The sequence below is a fragment of the Excalfactoria chinensis genome, chromosome 24 (assembly GCF_039878825.1).
Source record: "Excalfactoria chinensis isolate bCotChi1 chromosome 24, bCotChi1.hap2, whole genome shotgun sequence".
Lineage (NCBI taxonomy): Eukaryota > Metazoa > Chordata > Aves > Galliformes > Phasianidae > Excalfactoria > Excalfactoria chinensis.
The window spans coordinates 4,172,447-4,193,184 of record NC_092848.1 but is presented as its reverse complement, the minus strand read 5'-3'; the positions used below and the strand labels follow the sequence as shown (position 1 = coordinate 4,193,184).

Genomic DNA, 20,738 nt, shown 5'->3' with positions numbered 1-20,738 from the left:
TCTTGTTGAAGCCATTGCACTCAGACACAGCGTCATCACATCCCTCCTACTGGTCTCTCCAGGAATTCCCTTCTCTGCCAATTACTGCAATCTCTGACAAACAGCCCTCTGAAAATAAAGGTTACATCAATGCACTCAAAAAAGTGCAGGCACACATGGAAACAAAAGTGCACGCACAATTTAGGTACATGCATACGCTCATCACTCATGCTCAAGCAGACACAAAGCTGGAGAGGCATGGGCTGAGGCTATGGGGAGCTGACTGAGGAGACACTGGCGACCTTTCTGGCAGGGCAAAGCTGCAGTGCTCTGAGCAGGACAGGGCTCCTGATGAGCTGCCAGCACAATTTGCAGGTGTGCAGGGATGTCTCAGTGAGAGGGCTCCAAAGAGGTAATGCAACTTATCCAGAGGAAAACATAATGAGACAGAGAATTGAAACCCAGCAGTCCAGCCCATGTGCCATAGCATCCAATCACATGAGCCCACTGGAGGAAGATGGAATGGAGGAAAAGAGGAGGACATGGCAAATGCATATGGAGGGTAGCCCCAGAGAGCGTCACTTGACTGAGCGGGATCCATGAGTCCTTTGCCATCACTGATTCAGTCCTGCTCCACAAACACTGAGGTCCTTCTCAATGCCAGTACTCAGAAGAAGCCTCCATGAGGGAATGGGTGTGGCATAATCCAGGAAGTGAACAAGCAGCATTAAGGGAAGGAGTCACACAGCTCATGCCATTGGCTGTTTTCCATTCATCACAAGCACCTTAGAAAATTGTCACTTCCATATAGGCAACACCTGGGGCAGTGCAGGGTTTTGTTTGTGGATGGCACTTCAAAGAAACCTTCATTAGAGAATGGGCTCATCATAAATCTGGAAATGAAAAGGTAGCACTGCAGGAAATCAAAAACCAGACCATATAATGAGAAAGGACAGCTTGCATTCAAGGTTAGCTGGTCAGAAAATTATGACCTGCATCAACCGGATCTCTGGACCTGCAGCGATGAAAGACCAGCATAAAAGGCAGCTGAGTTCCGTACTTTGCCATCCACCTGTCTTGCCTTCTCCTCACTGGGAACCAGGTAAGTGTGAAGCCCTCTCTTCTCCTCTTGCCTGAATAGAAACGTTATGAGATAGTTGAGTTCTATGCTATGGGAGACCATGGAGGAGATGACGTCTGCTCAGAGAGTGCTTGGGACACAGCTTACATGGCTTTAGACTGATACACTCAGAGAGTCTGTCAGGGTTAGACATCTCATTGTTGGGACTTGACATAATGAAGCCATCTGACTTTCTTTCTCAGTCTTCTCCTCCATCCTTAGTAGTTGCCCTGGCTCCTTTGTGAGACGACCCAGGCTGTTCCTCACGTACCATCATGCTCTATTTCCTTCTCTTCCTCTTTCCTAGGTATACCTGCCATCCTAAGACATGTCTTGCTACACCCAGTGTGTGCCATGCCGGCCCTGTGGCCCGACTCCTCTGGCCAGCAGCTGCAATGAGCCCTGTGTCAGGCAGTGCCAGAGTTCCAATGTTGCCATCGAGCCCTCTCCCGTGGTGGTGACCCTGCCTGGACCCATCCTCAGCTCCTTCCCGCAGAACACCGTTGTGGGATCCTCCACCTCCGCTGCTGTTGGCAGCATCCTCAGTTCTGAGGGTGTGCCCATCACCTCAGGGGGCTTTGACTTGTCCGGCTTTGGCAGCCGCTACTGTGGCAGAAGGTACCCTCCCTGCTAAAGCCACTGGCTGTGATCCTGGAGAAATTCGTCCATAAACCAGAAATATGGTGCTGGATCAAGAAGGAATATTCAAGCCACTGCTTTCAGAATTCCAGACCATGCTCAGCTACCTTAGGAACTGCTGGCAGGAGGGGCAATCCTGGGCTTTCTGAAAACATGGCTCATGTCTCTTTTTTGCCTGTACCTCACCCTTTATCTCTGTTTTCTTTTTCTTATATTTTTTACCTTTCACTTCTGCTCCTATGTGGCTCCTAAGGATCATTCCTTCCCTCCCTAAAAGGCAGGCACTAGCCTTGCAGGAGCTCAATCATGGGAATGAGTGAATCCTGCACTGTGAAGTCCCTGCCCAGAGTGATCTCATTTTCCTATAAATATATTCATTAAAGATTTCTGCATCTCATTTGACCTTTTGTTTTTTCTTCCAACTGCTGTGTGGGAGGCCATGGGAACAAGCCACTCTGCTGGTTCCTAGAAACTGGGTTCCTTCTGCTATCATCAGTGTGACACCAGGGAGGAAAGAGAGAATAGCAGATGTAGTAGAACTATGAGGACATCTTCATGGTGTACATGAGGTTGTATTGTCATTTATGCCATCTTGCTCACCTAGGTGAGCATAGGTGTGTATGACTCACATTGGCCTCAGTGAATCACTGCCGTGTGTGTGGTGTTCACTTCTCTCAAGAACTCTGGTCAGGATGGAGTTTGGTTGCCATGTAGGCAGCGTCCCACGCAGGCCCAGACAGCACTATGCCCTCGTCAAGCCCAAAGCGGCCGCAGCCTCGGCTCCTCTCCCCATGCTACCAACGTGCAGTAATACACGGCAGTGTCTGCGAGCCAGGGCTGGGCGAGTCACAGGGCGCTGGAGTGGCAGTCTTCCAACACTGACAGCCATCCCGCCTGATCCAGAATCTCCTTAGTGCCTTTGAAAGTGCTGATGAGGAATGTGGGGCCTTGGCCCAGGAGCTGACTGTACCACTGGATGTAATTGGCCTGTATACTGGGGTGTGAGCAGGAGATGTTGATGCCAGTGCCCTTGCTGGTCTCTGCCAACGACTCCTGCTGCACCTGGGCAGCTTTTCTGGGTGCTCCTAACAGCTTTCTGCAGAGCTCCTGCTCCTGCCATACTTTTGCCAAGCTGCCTGAGTTTGAGGGCTTCCACAGGGCAGTATTGCTTCCAGCTACAGATGGCTACACACTGGACCCCCCAATCCCTCAGAACTCAACACTCCAATGGGTTCAGGAAGGCCCAGGAAAGTGACTCATTCCCAAACACTCACAGCTTCTTGGTGTTGTCACATCTTCCCCAAAATGGAACAATTCTCCCCCGGCTGAGGAATTGAAAGGCCTTCGAAGTGACCCAACACTACCCTTCTCCTTTGAAGGCTTCATGTGAGAGAAGATATCCCAGTCTCCAGTGGGAAACATCAGTGAGAGTGTGACATGTTGCTGGACTCACACTGAGGTGTCTTTCCCCAGGCACCAAGATCCTTTCATAGTCCCTGTGCATTTGGGCTGAAAAAGACCTTGCGCTACATCCCCAGGCAGTGATATCACTGCTCCCCACACACAAACTTCATGCATCAGCACACCCAGGAGATCTGTTTTGTGAGGGATTTACTTTCACACCAATCCTGTGTGATGCCAGCACCACAGCAATGGCATGGAGAATCATTTCTACATAACATGAGGATGACAGCATCTCTCCTCAGTCCAGTTGTTGTGTCAGACAGTGCTAGCTCAGGTGGGATCACAAGACAAGAAGCATCATAACCAAGCCCACCAAAGCCCAGTGTAACCATTAAGAATAGCTCTGGCCTAGTCCTTGTCCAGAGGTCTCTACACAGCATGGCCTTCCCCTTGCTCTGTTGCAGGTCTATGTCTCTATGGCCCAACATACTGCAGTCATCCTGCCCTTCCAGGCTCCTTGAAGGTCCAGGACATTCAAGGGATGGAGTTTTCAGGTAGGCTTTGGTTGGATCTGGACTAGGCCTCTGATACACAGGGAACTGTGCTGGGACAGGAGGGACAGTGAAGATTGCCTTCTGGTAAGTGAAATTTGAGGGAATAGAGAGAATTCTGGAGGTGATGCAGATGTAGGTAACTATCATGCAAGGCATAGCACAGGGATGATGATGATGACAGGAACCAGGGTAAAGTCTGACTTTAGTCCTGCAGGCCAGCCCAAGAAGAGCCCCATCATCCCAGTAGAAACTGACTGTGATATTCCTTATACCTGGTCTGTACCATGGCAACAGGACGATGTTGAGATCCACAGGTACTGATCACACCCTGCTGTGATAAAGGTCAGGCCAGAATTAGGAGAGACATGGAGTAGATAACGACAAACAGGACATTCTCAGCTGTGATGGAGTCTGCATCACCTCTGGGTGCTTTGATTTGATTTGTTTCCAGATAGTACAATGGCAGAAAGCACCAGCCATGCTCAAAGCTATGTTCTTCATCATCTACTCTTTCCTCTCTTTCCCTTGTATTCACTTCTTTTGAGTGTCTAATTCCCCATAGACAAACTGGGTGGTATGGAACTGACATATGCATGTCCTATAGGATCTTCAACAGGTGTGTTGCGCACAGATTTTTGGTAGCTCTGTTGCTGCCTGCACAACAGCTCCCTTTGGAAGAAAACTCATTTCCCTCTTCAGAGTCACTAATGTTAACTGCATCCCAGCCTCAGCCTGCACACGATCCTTTTCATGGTGGTTTCAATTTACTAGGAATAAAGGGCAGACCTGGACTGCAAATGATGCCTCATGGTGAGGCATAGTGGAAATCTTTCATTATGTAGAAAGCATTCATGTGGAAGAATTACTACAAGAAAACCATGCATCATCTCCTGTGCTCCCCCCAGCTCTGAGATTTCTGCATGAAGGTTAGGGCAGGAAGCAGCGTAACAGTACAAATGCATTATACAGAAAGGTCCACTCTGTGAAGGCCCAACCTGCTGAGAATTTGGACAAAAGAAGCAATCTGCACGGGACTGCAAAGCTCAGGTAAGTTTCAGACCAGTCCCTTAAAGCCCTCAGGGCACAGCACAGCACAGCACAGAAATCACAATGCAGCATGTGTTCTCTGCACTGCCCATGGAAAAACTGTGTTGTCTGGGACAGCAAAGGAAGAGGTATTCTAGGTCAGGTTCTCTTGCAACACTTTTCATTCCTCTCAAGACACAGACCTCAGTGCCTCCTGGAAGAGGATGCCACAGGATCTGAGTCCTCTCAGTCTCGTACTCTCAAATCAGTGCCACTGAGGAGATCACATGAAGGTGTCTGTGACATCAGCACATACATTCAACACTCAAGATGACGTGAAGCTGGGAACCGTAACTGGGATGCCGAGCAGGGCAAGGGACATGTTCAGCTCGTGCGCATCAAACACGGCGTGAGGAGCGGCAGCGCCCCCTGCGAGTCAAGACGGCAGTGTGCCCCCGCCACGCCCAAAGAGGTTCGTGTCCGGCCGCAGCCCCGGCTTCGCTTCCCGTGGGTTCACGGCGCAGTAATACACCGCCGCGTCACCGAGCCGGGGCCGGGCGAGCCACAGGGCGCTGGAGCGTCGGTCTTCCGACACCGACAGCCACCCCAACGGGTCCGCCACCTCCTTGGAGCCTTTGAAAGCGCTGACGAGGAATGCGGGGCCTTTGCCCGGGAGCTGACGATACCAGTGGATGTTCTCGTCGACCTGTATACTGGGATGTGAGCAGGTGATGTTGATGCCGGTGCCCTCGCTGGTCTCTGCCGTCGGCTCCTGCTGCACCTGGGCTCTGCTCACAACCACTGCCGAGAAGAAAAGAAGATGCAATCTCAGAATATCCATTGCTCCTACAAAAAATATCACATACCAGCAGCAAAAGCAGCTGAGGGGAAAAGGCCGTGCAGGATGCACCAGTATGGGAAGGGATATCTATAGTCAGGAACGTGGGGAGGAAGGGAGAGAACGGTGGGCTGAGCTCGCCGGAAACAACCGGTCTGAATGCAGCGGAGAGAAGAGGAGGAAGACGGAAAGAAGTGGGGCGGATAAAGGCGAGCGCGGCTCCGGCCCCGCCGGCAGCAGCCCCGCGTACCCAGGAGTACCGCGGTCAGCCCCGCCCGGCACAGCCGCATCCCGCCGCCCTGCTCCGCCCTGCTCCTCCCTGTCTCCGCTGGCGTCACTCGGGGTTGCTCCGGGCTGCGTGTGCTGGGCACCTGTGCTCGGGCAGCGGGGTTTGGGCTCTTCCTGCAGAGGAAACCCTGCACGGCCAAGTAGGCAGCGAGCTGAGGGACAGCTGCGAAAGCTCCTGCAGTATAGAAGAAACCACCTTCCCGCCTGCAGTGTCCCCTGCGAGAGGGGCAGGAGAGAATACGGACGGGACGGGAATGGTCAGGGAGCGCGAAGTGGCCGAGGACTGTTACCCCCGCTGTGCCAGGCGCTGACGCAGATCCCGAAATCCGGGTCGTGTGCTGCTGCCCGGAAACGCGGCAACCTGGGATCTCCCCGAGCCCCGGGTCCTGCAGGCTGCTGCTGCCCGTGGTGCTGATGTCGGTGATTGAGGAGCACCAGAAAAGCCGGCAAAGGCGCTGGGACGACGGCTGGGAATGTGTAGCTTCAGGATTTGAATGCGTAGGAGAGTCTGAGAGGGAGCCTGGAGGCACGGTTACAGATTCCCTGACGGGATCAACCGCATCCAAAGCTGAGCCCGGATCACAGAGATATCCACACTACAAAATCTCTTCTAGGGAGGATCTGGGCAATCCATCCCTGACTCCAGCTGTACGTGGTAAACCCCACATCTCTCTCAGTATTGGCTGTACAACCGGGTAGTTATGTGGATAAAATCTGTCCCTGCCACATCTGGTTGGGGTACAAGACCTGCATGTGTTCCATCAGAGAATTGTGGACCCCTCTTCTTGTAGAAGCACACAGCACATGGCAGCGCCATCTTCAGTCCCAGTCTGATTCCTCCATTTGCAGCCAAGCCACTCATGCCACTCTCCCCAGTAACTGGTAATTTGTCCATCCGGTGTGCAGAAGACTGAGTGAGATGGTTTTCCACCTCGAAGCATACAGTCACACCTTCAGCCAGGCCACTCTTCACCACGGTACCTTTCTTGATCCAGTAGTCACCAAGATGAGAGAATCCACAGGTTCCCTGTACATTGACTTTCTTGCTGTTTTCCACCTCAAAACCTGCAGTCAAACCTTCAGCCAGGACACTCTTGGTCCATTATTTTTTTGTTACAAAAAACCCACAGTGTCCACAGATCATCTCATCACCTGTGAAATGCAGGGAATCAGGGAATCATAGCATACCCTGAGGTAGAATAGGCAAACAGACAAAAGTCAGTGACTCCATTACCTTTCTCCACACAGGCTTAAGAAAAGGTAAACCACAATCCTCTTCTGTGCTGTGTCCTTTGAAACACATTGTCTTGTGTCTATTTCAAGAAATCTACTAAAAATGGGAATCGTGGCGTGATGGAAGCTCAAGTGGAGAATGCCTTCTGGTGAGTGAAAGGATAGGGAGTAGGGAGAACTATGAATATGATGCAGGTGTCAAAAACAACCATAAAAAGCAGAGCACTTTAGACAGGAAGGAAGGAACCAAGAAATTCCTTTCCCAGAGTCAAGGGTAAGAACAGTCCCAGCAACCCAGCCAAAATGCACAATGATACTTGTGCTGTATTTCAGAATACTGTGTATGTCAATCAAGAGTCAACACTGAGAAAACTAGACATTTAGTGATACTCAGGTGACTACCTTTCACCTGAAAACAGAAGTGTTTCTTCTGATGACACAGAAATTCTCCACTTTTGAAAACAATGCTATACCAGATCTCAAGAATATGAACTAAGGAAGACATACAAGGGGATTCTTTGGCGCCTTTCACTTCCCACAGAGACAAAGGGGAGGCCATTCCCATCAAGATTTGGAGACACATGGATAAGATAATGAAAACAAGCCCACGTGTCAACTGGTGTGATCTGTTTAAGCCCAGAAGAATCAGTTTGGTCACCTATGTCCTGCTCTCCTTTGCCATGGCTCTAAAATTTGCAGTGTCACTGCTGTTTTGTTGAAGCCATTGTCTTCAGACGAAGTGTCACTACATCCCTCCTCCTGGTCTCTCTAGGTATTCCCTTCTCTCCCAGTTGCTGCATCCTCTGACAAACAGCCCTCTGAAAATAGGGACTACTTCATCTCAAAGGAACCAGCAGATTCTCATAGAAACTTCTTTCCACCTGGGTCGAGAGGTGGGATGACCTTGTGGAAGCAGGTGGTTGTTGGGAGATGCTAGGGGGCACCAGGGAAAGACTAGATCTAGGCTGCAGGCAGTAATTAGATAAACACAAACATTCCAGACTTCTCTAGATTCGTTTAGACTTTGAGGTATCCAAGCTGCACCAGCACCTGATACCAGAGCACGGAGGGAACACTGTAGGCCTTGGGACCTGCTGGACTTGTGCACGGGGTCAGACTAATTCTGCAGAAGCACATATCATGTGTGGATACATATAAACACACCCGTGCCTGCACACCGGTGTTGTTACTTCAATGCCATGGCAAAAAAAAAATATTCAAGCAATGCAGGCACAGAAACAGAAGCTCATGCACACTTCAGGTACAAGTGTGCACTCAACACCCATGCACAGGCACACACATGGCTGGATAGGGTCATGCTGAGTATATGGGAAGCTGACTGAGGATACACTGGGGGCCTCTCTAGCAGGGCAAGGCTGCAGTGCTCTGAGCAGGACAGGGCTCCAGATGAGCTGCCAGCACAGTCTGCAGATGTGCAGGGACAGCCCAGTGAGTGGAGCTCAAGGAAGTCACACAGTTTCTCCATAGGTAGTGGGTTCTCTTCCATCACTGACTCATTCCTGTCCCAGAAGTACTGGGGCCTCTCAATTTCAACACTCAGAAGAAACCTCCATGAGGGAATGGGTGCGGCATAAGCCAGGAAATGAACAAACAGAATTAAGAGAAGCAGCCACACATCTCATGTCATTGTCTGTTTTCCATTCATCACAAGCACTTTAGAAAATTGTCACTTCCATGAAAGCTATGCCTGGGCTTGGGGCAGTGCAGGGTCTGCATTAAAGTCAGCCTGATTCCTTCAGCCTCTAATCAACATCTCTCATCTCTTTCTTCTTGGTAGCCACATGAGTCTGAAGCACTACTCCCACTTCCTTTTCTGATCATGTCTGCCTTGGGCTTGGCTGGGATGGATTTTCCACTAAGAGAAAGACAGCAGCCCTGTTGCATCTGGCCATCTTTTTATTATAATCACTGGATAAAGTGCAGACCACATTTTGCTCCCCTTTGAAATTTTACAGGGTGACAAACATCTTCCTCTGGATGAAAGGCTGAGAGTCCTGGGACCTGAGAAGACCAAGTGCTTATAAATATCTAATCAGCAAGTGTCAAGTGGGGACCAGGCTCTTTTTGGTGCTTCCCTGTGACAGGGCATGTGGGAATAGGCACAAACTCGTACACAGCAATCTCCATCCAAATAAGGGGAAGAACTCATTTACTTTGAGCTTGAAAAGCAGAACAGTGGAACAAACTGCTCAGAGAGGTTTTGGAATCTCCTTCTCTAGAAATACTCAAAACCCACTAGTATGCTTTCCTGTCTGATGTGAACATGCTTTAGCATGACAGTTGGTCTTGATGATGTCCAGATGTCCTTCCCAACCTCTACAGTTCTGTCATTCCATGATTCTAGCAATGAACAAGGATGGCTCATTGTCTATCTACTGGGAGTTTCATGGACTGCTCTTCACACGTCCCTGTGCTCTGCTTTCTCCACCGTGTCTCTCCTGGGTACAATTTCAGCCCTTATCCATGTCCTGCCACACCCAGAACCTGTCTTGCCTGCCTCGTGGCTTGACTCTGCTCACCAAAAGCTGCAATGACACACTGCCAGAACTCCTTTGTGATAACAGTGCCCCCTCCTGCAATACTGTGCAATAGTCTGCCCACATTCACAGCTCCTTCATGCAGAACACCATTGTGAGATCTGCCACCTTTGCTGATGTTGCTAGTATCCTCAGCAGAGATAGAGTTCCCATCAGCTCCAGGTGCTCTGATCTGTCCTGCATTTACAGATGCTACTGACTGCAGCACACAGGTCCCCATGGTGATAAAGCCAAAGATGAGAGCCCAGGCCAGGTACTCTCTGAACACAGAAGTTGATGCCTGACAGATGCCTGAGATCCTGGCCATTGATGTCAGGAAGGATGGCCTCTCTTCTAAAAGAGGTCAGCTACAGCTCTCTGAAAACATGTCTAAAGCATAATTTCCTTGCCTTTTCCTCTGCCTTCTGTCTTCCCTGTCTTCTGTCCTTGTAGACCTGAGGACCCCAAAAGACTCTGGGGGATCTGCTATCCTTGTTGACTGGCTAAATGGGGAATGATGAGGGATTTTCATCCTCTGGAGAGACGAAGAGATGTGGATTTGATTGTTGGCCTTCTTATTGGAGAAGCAATGGGTTAGGTGGTTTTACATGTGGGGAAGTGTCTACTCTGGCTTCTCTGACAACATGAACAATGTCTACCATTACTCTCTTCCACTCACACATTCTCACTTTTCTTTACATTCTCCTTTTTCTTTTTTTCCTCTAAGAACACTTTTAGATACACCTACAAATGATCTGGACTGATGTACAACATGCCTCTCTCCAGTTTTGTGCGTGGTAAATGGATGAGCATTGAAACACCTCGGTTCGTAGTGTAACAGTGTCTTCTTCTCCTGATACTTTCAACACTCCATGCTTTCATTTTGTTGCATTCTTGAGTGTTTCTCTGTGTGATGTTTACATCTGCACAGAGCTGGCCTTAGGAGAAAACCATTGCTTTGGTGGGAATTTGCAGAGGTCACTCTATCACCCCTCTATGCATTGGAGGGTGGGATGTCCATCTCTCATGCTCTGTTACTTAAAGCTGAAAAAGAAATCCATAGTTAGTCTAAAAAGAAAAACAATCAGTCTTTGCCGTGCTGTGTCATGTGAAAAGAAACATCTTTATGCAAGACACTTTCTCGTCAGCCAGGAGGGTTTTGTTGGAACTGCGAAGGTCAAAGACACCCTTAGCTGCAGGGACTATGAAATTATAGAACCATGAAATTCCTTGTGTTGGAAGGGACCTCAAAGTTCATCAAGTTTCAAATGCCATACTGCGTAAAGTTGTGACAACTGCTAAATCAAGCACAAGAAGTTGCCAGGCCTCCATCCAACTTAGCCCATAACATCTCCAGGGGTAGGGCACCCACAAATCCTTTAGATTGCCTGTTCCAGCACTTCACCACACACTCAGTAAAAGGGTATATGTGCGGCTGCAGATCCAGATGCAGTACTCCAGATGGGGCTGACAATCACTTCCCTTGTTCTGCTGGGCACCTCTCTTTTGATCCATGGATACTTTTGGCCTTCTGGGATGCAAGTGCATGCAGCTGGCTCATGTGAAGTTTTTCATCTACCATGATCCCAAAGTTCTACTTTCCAAGGCTGCTCCCAAGCCATCCTCCCCTCTGTCAGTATAGATATCTGGGATTTCCCCAACTATTGTGCAACACCTTGCTCTTGGCCTTATTCAACCTCATTATGTTCATAAGGGTTCATCCTTCATGTTTGTGCAGGTCCCTTAAAATGGCATCCCTTTATTCTGTTATATCAACTGCATCACTGAGCTTGCTGTCATCCAGAAACTTGCTGAGGATAGATTCGATCCAAATATCTATGTTATTATTAAACAGCTTCTCAGTGCACTGACACTGACATCTCCCACAGTAACTATGAGAGAATATCTGAAGAAATGCAACCAGAAGATCAAGGCTGGATTGGACTCCAAGACATCTGATCTAGTGGAAAGTATCCCTGCTTGTGAAGGAAATGGATCTAGATGGTCAGTCAGGTTCCATCCAACACAAACAGTTCTTTACTTCTTTGTGTGTGTACATGAACTGTCAGATTGCACAAAGCTGGGACAAGCCAAGACAATCAAGAACTAATTTCCAGAGACCAGTGTTACATGGGATAGAGTTAAATCCTATCAGAGGATCCACACACATGGCAAGGTCAAAAAAAGTGCCCATGATAGTAAGCTGAGAAGGCAAGGAAAGAGAATCACAAGTCACATCATCATGTTCAGGAAACTTTGGGGAACCAGTTGATGCTTGCTGGAGCTCCATTGTGAGGGAGGCACTTCCTACAGCCCCACTGCAGTAAACCAGGCTGAAGTCACTTGCCTGCTCTGGATCCATGCAGCACTTGAGCTGTGTCATCAGCCGCACCACTGCAATCATGAACTACAAATCTTTGGCTATTTCATTGCAGCACTTCAAAGAGTCCTTCATTAGAGAATGGGCAGGGCAAAACACCTGGAAATGAATAGGAAGCAGCACAGGAAATCAAAAGAGAGCCCATATGATGAGAAGGGAAGGCATGTATTCCAGGTTAGCTTGTCAGAAAATTACTGCCTGTATCAAGGGTGTCTCTTAGCCTGAAGCAATACAGAACCAGTATAAAAGGCAGCCCAGATTCCAGCTTTTCCAATCCTCTTCTCTTGTCTCCTTGTTGGGAACCAGGTAAGTGTGAAGCCCTCTGCTGTACTCTTGAAAAGTGAGATTTTGCTTCAATAGAAATGTTACCAGATAGTGATAGTAGATAGTGGTGGTGGAGACTGTAGAAGGGATAATGTCTGTGCAGAGTGTGTTTGTGACACAGATTACATGGCTTCAGATTTATATAGTCAGTGAGAGTCTCGCTGAGGGCTACACTGTTCTGTGTAGGGCCCTGGCACAATGAAGGTATGTGGCACCATATTACAGCTCTCACGACCATCCATAGTAGCTGCCTTGGTTCCCTTGTGAGAGGCTACCCAGGCTGTCCCTCACATATCCTTGTGCTTTGCATCCTTCTATCTCTCTCCCACAGGTGTACCTCCAGCCCCAGGAGATGTCCTGCTACACCCAGTGTGTGCCATGCCGGCCCTGTGGCCCAACTCCTCTGGCCAGCAGCTGCAATGAGCCCTGTGTCAGGCAGTGCCAGAGTTCCAATGTTGCCATTGAGCCCTCTCCTGTGGTGGTGACCCTGCCCGGACCCATCCTCAGCTCCTTCCCGCAGAACACCGTTGTGGGATCCTCCACCTCTGCTGCTGTTGGCAGCATTCTCAGCTCTGAGGGAGTGCCCATCACCTCGGGGGGCTTTGACTTGTCCGGCATCGGCAGCCGCTACTGTGGCAGAAGGTACCCACTCTACTAAAGCTGCTGGCCATGATCCTGGAGAAATACACCAATAAACCCTGAACGTGGTGCTGGATGAAGAAGGAATCTTTAAGCCACTGCTTTCAGAAGACCTCACCATCCTCATCTACTCTGGGATATGCTGAGTGGAAGGGGCATTCCTGGGGTTTCTGACAGCCTGCTTCATGTCTCACCTTCCATTCCTCATTTCACCTGCCTAACACTTTCTCCACTTATTCTCCAATCCTTTTTTTCCTATGATCCCTGAGATGTGAGGTTCCTCAGAACCAATCCAAATGTAATACAAAATAATGCACATTCCCTGCATGAACTTAAACGAGGGATTGTGTGAATCCTGTACTGCAGAGCCTCTGCTCAAAGTGATCTCATTTTCCTTTTGAGACATTCATTAAAGATTTCTGCATCTTAATTTATGTCTGTGATATTATTTCCCACTCTGAGTGACCTCCAGATCGGCCCAGAGAGAATGGCTTTACTCCTGGTGGGTATAGGATGAATGTTTATGGAGATCCAATAGAATGAGAGGGTGTGACAGACTGCAGAGGCTGCTCTCTTCATCATTGTCCCTTGCAGATGAAGAAGATATTCCTGGAAATGGCAGAAAAAGAAGTAATTTGTTTTTGACTATAGTGTTTATGCCTACAACTACCAACACAGATCCTGCAGAGAGAACACAACCTTTGCAATGCTCACAGAAAATGTTCTGACTGCGTGTAAGGCCATGGGAACAAGCAACCCTGCAGGCTCTTAGCAACAGGGCTCCTCCTGCTCTCATATATACTGCAATGGGGAAAGACAAGAGAGTAGAAGATGGAGTAGATTGGTGTGGATGTCTTACTGATGCCAAACACAGCTTATGTTGACAGTTTTGCCGTCCTGCCCACCTCAAACGGATCTCTGTCTGACTGACATTGGCTCCAGGCAATGTCAGCTATGGGGGCGGTGCTCATTTCTCTCGAGAACTCAGGGAGTTGCGCTCTGGTCAGGATGGAGTTTGACGGCCCTTACAGGCAGCGCCCCCTGCGGGCCCAGACGGCACTGTGCCCCCGCCACGCCCAAAGCGGTTTATGCCCGGCCGCAGCTCCGTCTCGTCTCCCCGTGCTACCAACGCGCAGTAATACACCGCCGAGTCCCCGAGCCGGGGCCGGGCGAGCCAGAGGGCGCTGGAGCGGCGGTCTTCCGACACCGACAGCCTCCCCGCCGGGTCCGTAACCTCCTTGGAGCCTTTAGCAGCGCTGACGAGGAATGCGGGGCCTCGGCCCGGGAGCTGACGGTACCAGTGGATGTAGTCGTAGGACTGTATGTTGTGGTGTGAGCAGGTGATGTTGATGTCGGTGCCCTCGCTGGTCTCTGCCGACGGCTCCTGCAGCACCTGAGCTCTGCTCACAGCCACTACAGAGAAGAAAAGAAGCAGCAAACTCAGACAATGCATTTTTTCACACTGACACTAAATGAAGGAGGAGAGAGTGTTGCACGAGGTCGAAAAGATGCCGGACTGACAGAAAAGGAACCCGGCCCAAGCCCCACACAGCCCTTTTCCCGGCCCCGCCGGAGGCAGTCCCACGCACCCAGGAACACCGCGGCCAGTCCCGCAAGCCCCGCCGCCCGGCACTGCCGCATCCCGGCTCTCCGCCTCCGGCTCCGTTCTACCACGGCCAGCTCCGCTTCTGCTCCGCCCGCGGTGCCTCCTCCCACCGCCGTAGCCAGCTCCGCCCCGGGGCTGTCTTCCGGATGGAATCTACAGAGGTCTGCTCCAAAACACGTCGTTGAGAAAGGGTTGAGTGGAGTACATTTGTTTAGTAATTCCCTTAGTTCCCCTTCTCAGTCCTTCTGAATGTTTTTGATGCATGTTTTTTTGTCCTTGCTACGAACTCCATCCCTCCCATGAAGGCCTCCTGAGAGGTGATAGAAAGCTGCACCACAATGACAGCATCCTGTCAAACACCTTTGGATGCATCCCACATCATCTCAAGGGCACAAGTATGTCCAACTGGATTAAGTTCTCCATTAGGTTTCCTTTCTTTATAGGGAGTGCTTCTTCACTTCCTTGAATTCTGGGAATGAAGCTCAGGGGCTTTGTAGATTTGTCTAAAAGAATAATCATGAAAATGGTGGAAAATGAAGCCATCATTTTATTACAAGTTTACTTCCCACTGTTTCTGACATCTCATTGTCCAATGGAAATACAGCCTCCTTAGCTTCCCTTTTGCTGCCACAGTGAACTTAAGGATACTTTTCTAACTATTCTTCTCTGGCAAGTTGTCATGTCAGGCTGGCCAGCGGTGTTCTTGACTGCATCTCTGCATGGGCAGCAATGTCTCAGGGTTGCTCACAGTTGGACTGCTCCTTTTCAAATTCAGAAATCTCCAGAATTCCTGATGTGCAGCCATATTGCTAACCCAGCCTTTGCTGGGGTCATTAAAGTCACCACTGTCTGGAAGATTCACATGGAAGAGTTGTAAGGGACTGTACACTGATATGCATACAATCTTTTGAAGTCCTTCTGCAGCATTGGAGTTACCAATTTTTACCAAGAAAATCTAACTGCCAAGATTTCATAAAATTACAGAATCCACTGCAAAGGGGAGGGGTCTCTTTCAAGTCTCACTTGCCTTTTCTTCTTCCTACAGTGATAATATGAGGGGCCATATGAGGAGAGGCTGAAGGAGCTGGGGATGTTCAGCCTGGAGAAGAGGAGGCTCAGGGAAGACCTTATTGCTCTCTATAACTTCCTGAAGGGAGGTTGTGGTGAGCTGGGGGCCAGCCTCTTCTCTCATGTTCATGAGTTCATGGGCATAGTAGTGGAGGTTTCCCTGATGTGACCAGAACATGTGGGACATGCAAGTCACACAAACACTCACCTGCTCATGAACCTGTGTGTGGAATCATGCAAACCTCTCTACCCATAGGCACCTGCTTATATCCAGCATGCAGGCTTTAGCTGTTTCACACCACTGGCCTTTAAAGCATGCTTTTATCGTTTACCGTTGCTGGATTCCTCCAGCATGTGAACTGAGTGCTTTGCCCACACTGACATATGCTTCCTGGCTAAACTCAGATCTTTCTTCCTGCCACTCAGCAGATGCCTTCAGTGAGGAATGGGAGTGACATAAATCAGGATGTGAAAAACAGCAGCACAGGAAACCAACACACAGCCCATATCATTAGCTGGGATGTTTTGCATTCATGAGGATCTTCTCAGAAAATAATCACTGCTGCAAGGAATGCATCTGGAATCGGGGCAGCTTGGGTCCATTATAAAAGCCAGCCCATCTCATTGCTGCTTCATCCACTTCTCTCACCTCCATCATCTTGGGAACCAGGTGAGTGGGAAGCCTGTTCTTGTTCTCTTCATTCTGCAAGAAGTGTTCTGAGCCCAATGGAAGTCTTAGCTGCTATTAGCTCTGCTCAGTGCCTGGCTCCATTTATCATGAGAGAGGGAAGTGGGGTGAACATTTGTCATGGGAGGAGGGTGGGCCTGTAAGGAAGTAACTTGTGTGCTAGGGTATAGGCAGTAGCTGTACAGGACCCAGTGGCTTTTATTGCACTCTGTCAGGATGAGACCAAGAATCTCTTGCCCATCTTCCATGAACTGTCTTCAGCTCCCAGAACTGCTTTGATTCCCTCATAGCGTGATGATAGGCTGTTCCTCATGTGTGCTCATGTTCTGCTTTCACCGTGCCCCCTCTCCCAGGTGTACCTCCATCCCTGAGACATGTCCTGCTGTGACCAGTGCCAGCCATGCCAGCCCTGTGGCCCCACCCCTCTGGCCAGCAGCTGCAATGAGCCCTGTGTCAGGCAGTGCCAGAACTCCACCATTGTCATCCAGCCCTCTCCTGTGGTGGTGACCCTGCCCGGACCCATCCTCAGCTCCTTCCCGCAGAACACCGCTGTCGGATCCTCCACCTCCGCTGCTGTTGGCAGCATCCTCAGCTGCCAGGGAGTGCCCATCTCCTCTGGGGGCCTTGATCTCTCCTGCATTTCCAACCGCTACTGTAGCAGAAGGTGCAACCCCTGCTAAAGAAGCTGGACACTGCTCCAGAGAAGGACCCCCAGGATTGCTGAACATGGCAATGGACAGAAGAAAAAATTTTGTGGTGCTGCCGTGCGTAATAGACATGCACAGGCCCACCTGGTGCCTCTAACAACATGGAGAGCATCTACTGATACTGTCTTCCACTTACTCTTCCTATCTCATGTCACTACTATGTTTTCCCATTAGAGATCTCTGTATCCCCAAAATGAACCCTGAGTGAACTGCTCATCTCCCTAAATCTCTGGGCTAGGAGACGGTCCTCTGCAGCAATGCTGCCATAGGAAAGGGAAACAGATTCTTGATTGTTCCTGCTGCTCTCTGCACACAGGGCCTCTGCTTGGTGTGACATCATTTCTCAGACTCATTAAACACTTTCTGCATCCCTAATTAGTGTTTCTTTTTGTGGTTCTTATTTATTTATTTATTTTGTTTTTTGTTTTGTTTTTTATATATATTTATATACGTATTGCACAGAGATGGACTTATGACAAAACAATTGCTTTGGTGGGAATCAGCTGAAGGCACTCTATCAGTCCTGTAAGCACTGGAGGAAGAGGAACATGAAAGAGAGTAATCTTTCGTGTACTGTCACTTGAAGTTGAGAAAGAAATACTTAGTTACATCATAAGGAAATGCCATCAGTGCTAACCTTGCTGTATTACTTGAATGGAAATATCCTTGTGAAGGACACATACTCATCAGCAAGGATGGATTTGTTAGAAATGTGAATGTCAAAGACAGCCTTGACTGCAGTGATCAAGAAATCACAGAATCGTGGAAGTCCTTGTGTTGGAAGAGATCCTCATGGTCACCTAGTTTCAAAAACCATGCTGAGGGTAGGGATGAGAAATGTTATGTCAGGCAGGAGTAGAAGTTGTTCGGGCACCCTCCCACCTAGCTTTGAATGTCTCCAGAGATAGGGCAAGCACAAATCCTCTGGATTGCTGTTCCAGCAACTTTTGGCTGGTGCCCACTCAGTGAGAGGGTATATCTGTGGCTGTAGATCCAGATCCAGTACTCCAGATGGGGCTGACTAACCCTGCCCAGCTGGGTACCCCTCTTTTGATCCAGTCATGGATACTTTTGGCCTTCTGGGATGCAAATGCATGCTGCTGGCTCATGTGAAGTTTTTCATCTACCAGGATCCCCAGGTCCTACTTTACAGGGCTGCTCTCAAACCATCCTGTTCTCAGTCTGTATAGATGCCTGGTGTTTCCCTAACACAAATGCAACCCCGTGCACTCTGCCTTATTGAATTTCATTATGTTCATAAGGTCTCATCCTTCAAGCTTGTGCACGTCCCTTAGGATTGCAACTCAATTTCAGTTATATCAGCTGCACCACTGAGCTTGCTGTCATCCACAAACTTGATGAGAATGCGCACAATCCCAATATCTATGTTATTATTAAAAATTTAAAAGTTAAAATTAATTAAATTTTTAATTAAATTAACTAAATTAAATTAAAAATGGTTGTCTCTGGGCCTGCAGCAATAAATTGACATGGGCACTGGGATTGACATCACCCACAGAAACTACGTGAGAATATCTTAAGAAACGTAACCAGGAGATCATGGATTGTGATTTTACCCCTCTGTTCTTGTGAGAACCAACAGGGAGTACAGCATTCAGCTGTGCATCTTCAAGCCTAAGAAAGACACTGACCTGTTGGAGTGGTTCCAGAGAAGGGCCATGAATGACAGCTGGAGAACTCCTGCTATGAGAGATTTGTTGTTTATCCTAGAGAGGAGGAGGCTCTGGGGAGACTTAGGAGCAGTATTCCATTATGTAAAGAGTGCTCACTAGAGAGATGGAAAGGGATTCTTAATCGGTGATAGTAATGATAGGACAAGATGTACTGTCTTTCAAGTAAAACCAAGCAGAATTAGGTGAGATATTAGAAAGAAGTTCTTACCTATGAGGATGTTGAGGCACTGGAGCTGTTTGCCCAGAGATTTTGTGGATGCCCCATCCTGGGAAGTGTTCAGGGCCAAGATGGATGGGACTCCAAGACATCTGAGTCATCTGCCTCAAAAATGAAATCCTGCAGCACAGATCTTTGGACATTTCATCACAGCATTTCAAAGAATCCTTCATTAGAGAATGGACAGGGCAAAAAATCTGGAAATGAATAGGTAGGACCGAGGGAAATCAAAACACAGCCCACATAATGAGAAGGGGTGGCATATATTCCAGGTTAGCATGTCAAAAAATTATTGCCTGTATCAAGAGTGTCTCTGGGCCTGCAGCAATAAGGGACCAGTATAAAAGGCATCCCAGATTCCAGCTCTCCTATCCTCTTCTCTTCCTCCATCTTGTTGGGAAACAGGTAAGTGCTAAGTCCTCCGTCTTACTCTTCAGAAGTGATATTTTTCCTCAATAGAAATGTTATCAGATAGTGTTGCTCCATCCTGTGGGAGACCATAGAAGGGATATTGTCTGTGCAGAGTGTGTTAGTGACACAGCTTACATGGCTTCAGATTTATATGGTCAGTGAGAGTCTCCGTGGGCCACACTGCTCTTTGTAGTGTCCTGGCACAAGCAAGAGATGTGAGCTCCTGTTACAGCCTCCTCCTTCTTCCTTAGTAGCTACTTTGGCACTTTTGTGAGAGGCTACCCAGTCTGCCCCTCACATATCTTTGTGCTTTACTTCCTTGTATCTCTCTCCCCCAGGTGTATCGCCAACCCCAAGACATGTCCTGCTACACCCAGTGCCGGCCATGCCGGCCCTGTGGCCCAACTCCTCTGGCCAGCAGCTGCAATGAGCCCTGTGTCAGGCAGTGCCAGAGTTCCAATGTTGCCATCGAGCCCTCTCCCGTGGTGGTGATCCTGCCCGGACCCATCCTCAGCTCCTTCCCGCAGAACACCGTTGTGGGATCCTCCACCTCTGCTGCTGTTGGCAGCATCCTCAGCTCTGAGGGCGTGCCCATCACCTCTGGGGGCTTTGACTTGTCCGGCTTCGGTAGCCGCTACTATGGCAGAAGGTACCAGCCCTGCTAAATTCGCTGGCCGTGGTCCTGAGTGGAAGGAGCAATCCTGGTCTTTCTTAAGACGTCTCATGTTTCCTTTTCTTTTCCTCTACCGACGCATTTCTCTCCATTTTCATTTCCCCCCACCCATCCCCCACACTCTGAACTTCCCCCCCCCCCCCTGCTTCTGTGCATTCTGTGCTTCCCGAGAATCATCCTGTTCCTTTGCAAAAAGACAGGCACTAGTGTTGTGTGTGCTCAAACATGGGATTGAATTATTTTGTACTGTGAAACCTCTGCTACCTGTGACCTCGTTTTTCTCTGCAAACTTTCATTAAATATTTCTGCATCTCATTTGAGCTTTTGAGTTTTCTATCCACCATTTATGGCCTCTAGAACCGCCCAGGGAAAATGGCTTTGCTCTTGGTGTATATTGTATGAGTGATATTTGAGACCCTTCTCCATTCCCAGAAGAACAGGAGGTTGTGACACACTGCAGAGGCTTTCACAGGGAATTTTCTCCTGAATTGCATGGGAGTATGGCTTTGTAGTCAGTGATCATGAGTTCTTAAAGAAACACTTCTCCATTTGAAGGAGAATGGGAGGTTGTGAAGCAGCGCAGTGACTCTTGAGCACTGTCCCTAGCAGTCCATAGGAGATACGCCTGTCTAAGGCCGAACTAGTGGCTACTGCCCTTTGACTTGCAGTATTTCTGTCTACAACTGTCTACACAGGCGCAGCAGAGAGAGAAC

General features: G+C 49.0%; 4 protein-coding genes and 1 gene segment (V, D, J or C); 4 read left to right on the top strand and 1 right to left on the bottom strand.

The window, feature by feature from the left end:
- The first annotated feature begins 1,427 nt into the window (after window positions 1-1,427).
- On the top strand, window positions 1,428-1,733 carry LOC140262175 (feather keratin Cos1-2-like). Its single transcript, XM_072356364.1, has one exon. It carries the CDS (start codon window positions 1,428-1,430, stop codon window positions 1,731-1,733), a length of 306 nt encoding a protein of 101 aa, XP_072212465.1.
- A 10,787-nt stretch (window positions 1,734-12,520) lies between these two features.
- On the top strand, window positions 12,521-12,980 carry LOC140262174 (feather keratin Cos1-2-like). The gene is made up of 2 exons (XM_072356363.1): window positions 12,521-12,526; window positions 12,654-12,980. Exons 1-2 carry the CDS (start codon window positions 12,521-12,523, stop codon window positions 12,978-12,980), a joined length of 333 nt encoding a protein of 110 aa, XP_072212464.1.
- A 984-nt stretch (window positions 12,981-13,964) lies between these two features.
- Window positions 13,965-14,619, bottom strand: LOC140262533 (T cell receptor alpha variable 4-like). The segment is given in 2 exon segments: window positions 13,965-14,374; window positions 14,551-14,619. Coding segments are annotated over 2 exon segments (462 nt in total).
- Window positions 14,620-16,697: 2,078 nt separating this feature from the next.
- On the top strand, window positions 16,698-17,003 carry LOC140262532 (feather keratin Cos1-1/Cos1-3/Cos2-1-like). The gene has a single exon (XM_072356916.1). It carries the CDS (start codon window positions 16,698-16,700, stop codon window positions 17,001-17,003), a length of 306 nt encoding a protein of 101 aa, XP_072213017.1.
- Window positions 17,004-19,711: 2,708 nt separating this feature from the next.
- On the top strand, window positions 19,712-20,017 carry LOC140262531 (feather keratin Cos2-3-like). Its single transcript, XM_072356915.1, has one exon. It carries the CDS (start codon window positions 19,712-19,714, stop codon window positions 20,015-20,017), a length of 306 nt encoding a protein of 101 aa, XP_072213016.1.
- Window positions 20,018-20,738: the final 721 nt, after the last annotated feature.

Coding starts and splice junctions, on each gene's coding strand:
- LOC140262175 (XM_072356364.1), top strand. CDS start 1,428: ATGTCTTGCTACACCCAGTGTGTGCCATGCCGGCCCTGTGGCCCGACT.
- LOC140262532 (XM_072356916.1), top strand. CDS start 16,698: ATGTCCTGCTGTGACCAGTGCCAGCCATGCCAGCCCTGTGGCCCCACC.
- LOC140262531 (XM_072356915.1), top strand. CDS start 19,712: ATGTCCTGCTACACCCAGTGCCGGCCATGCCGGCCCTGTGGCCCAACT.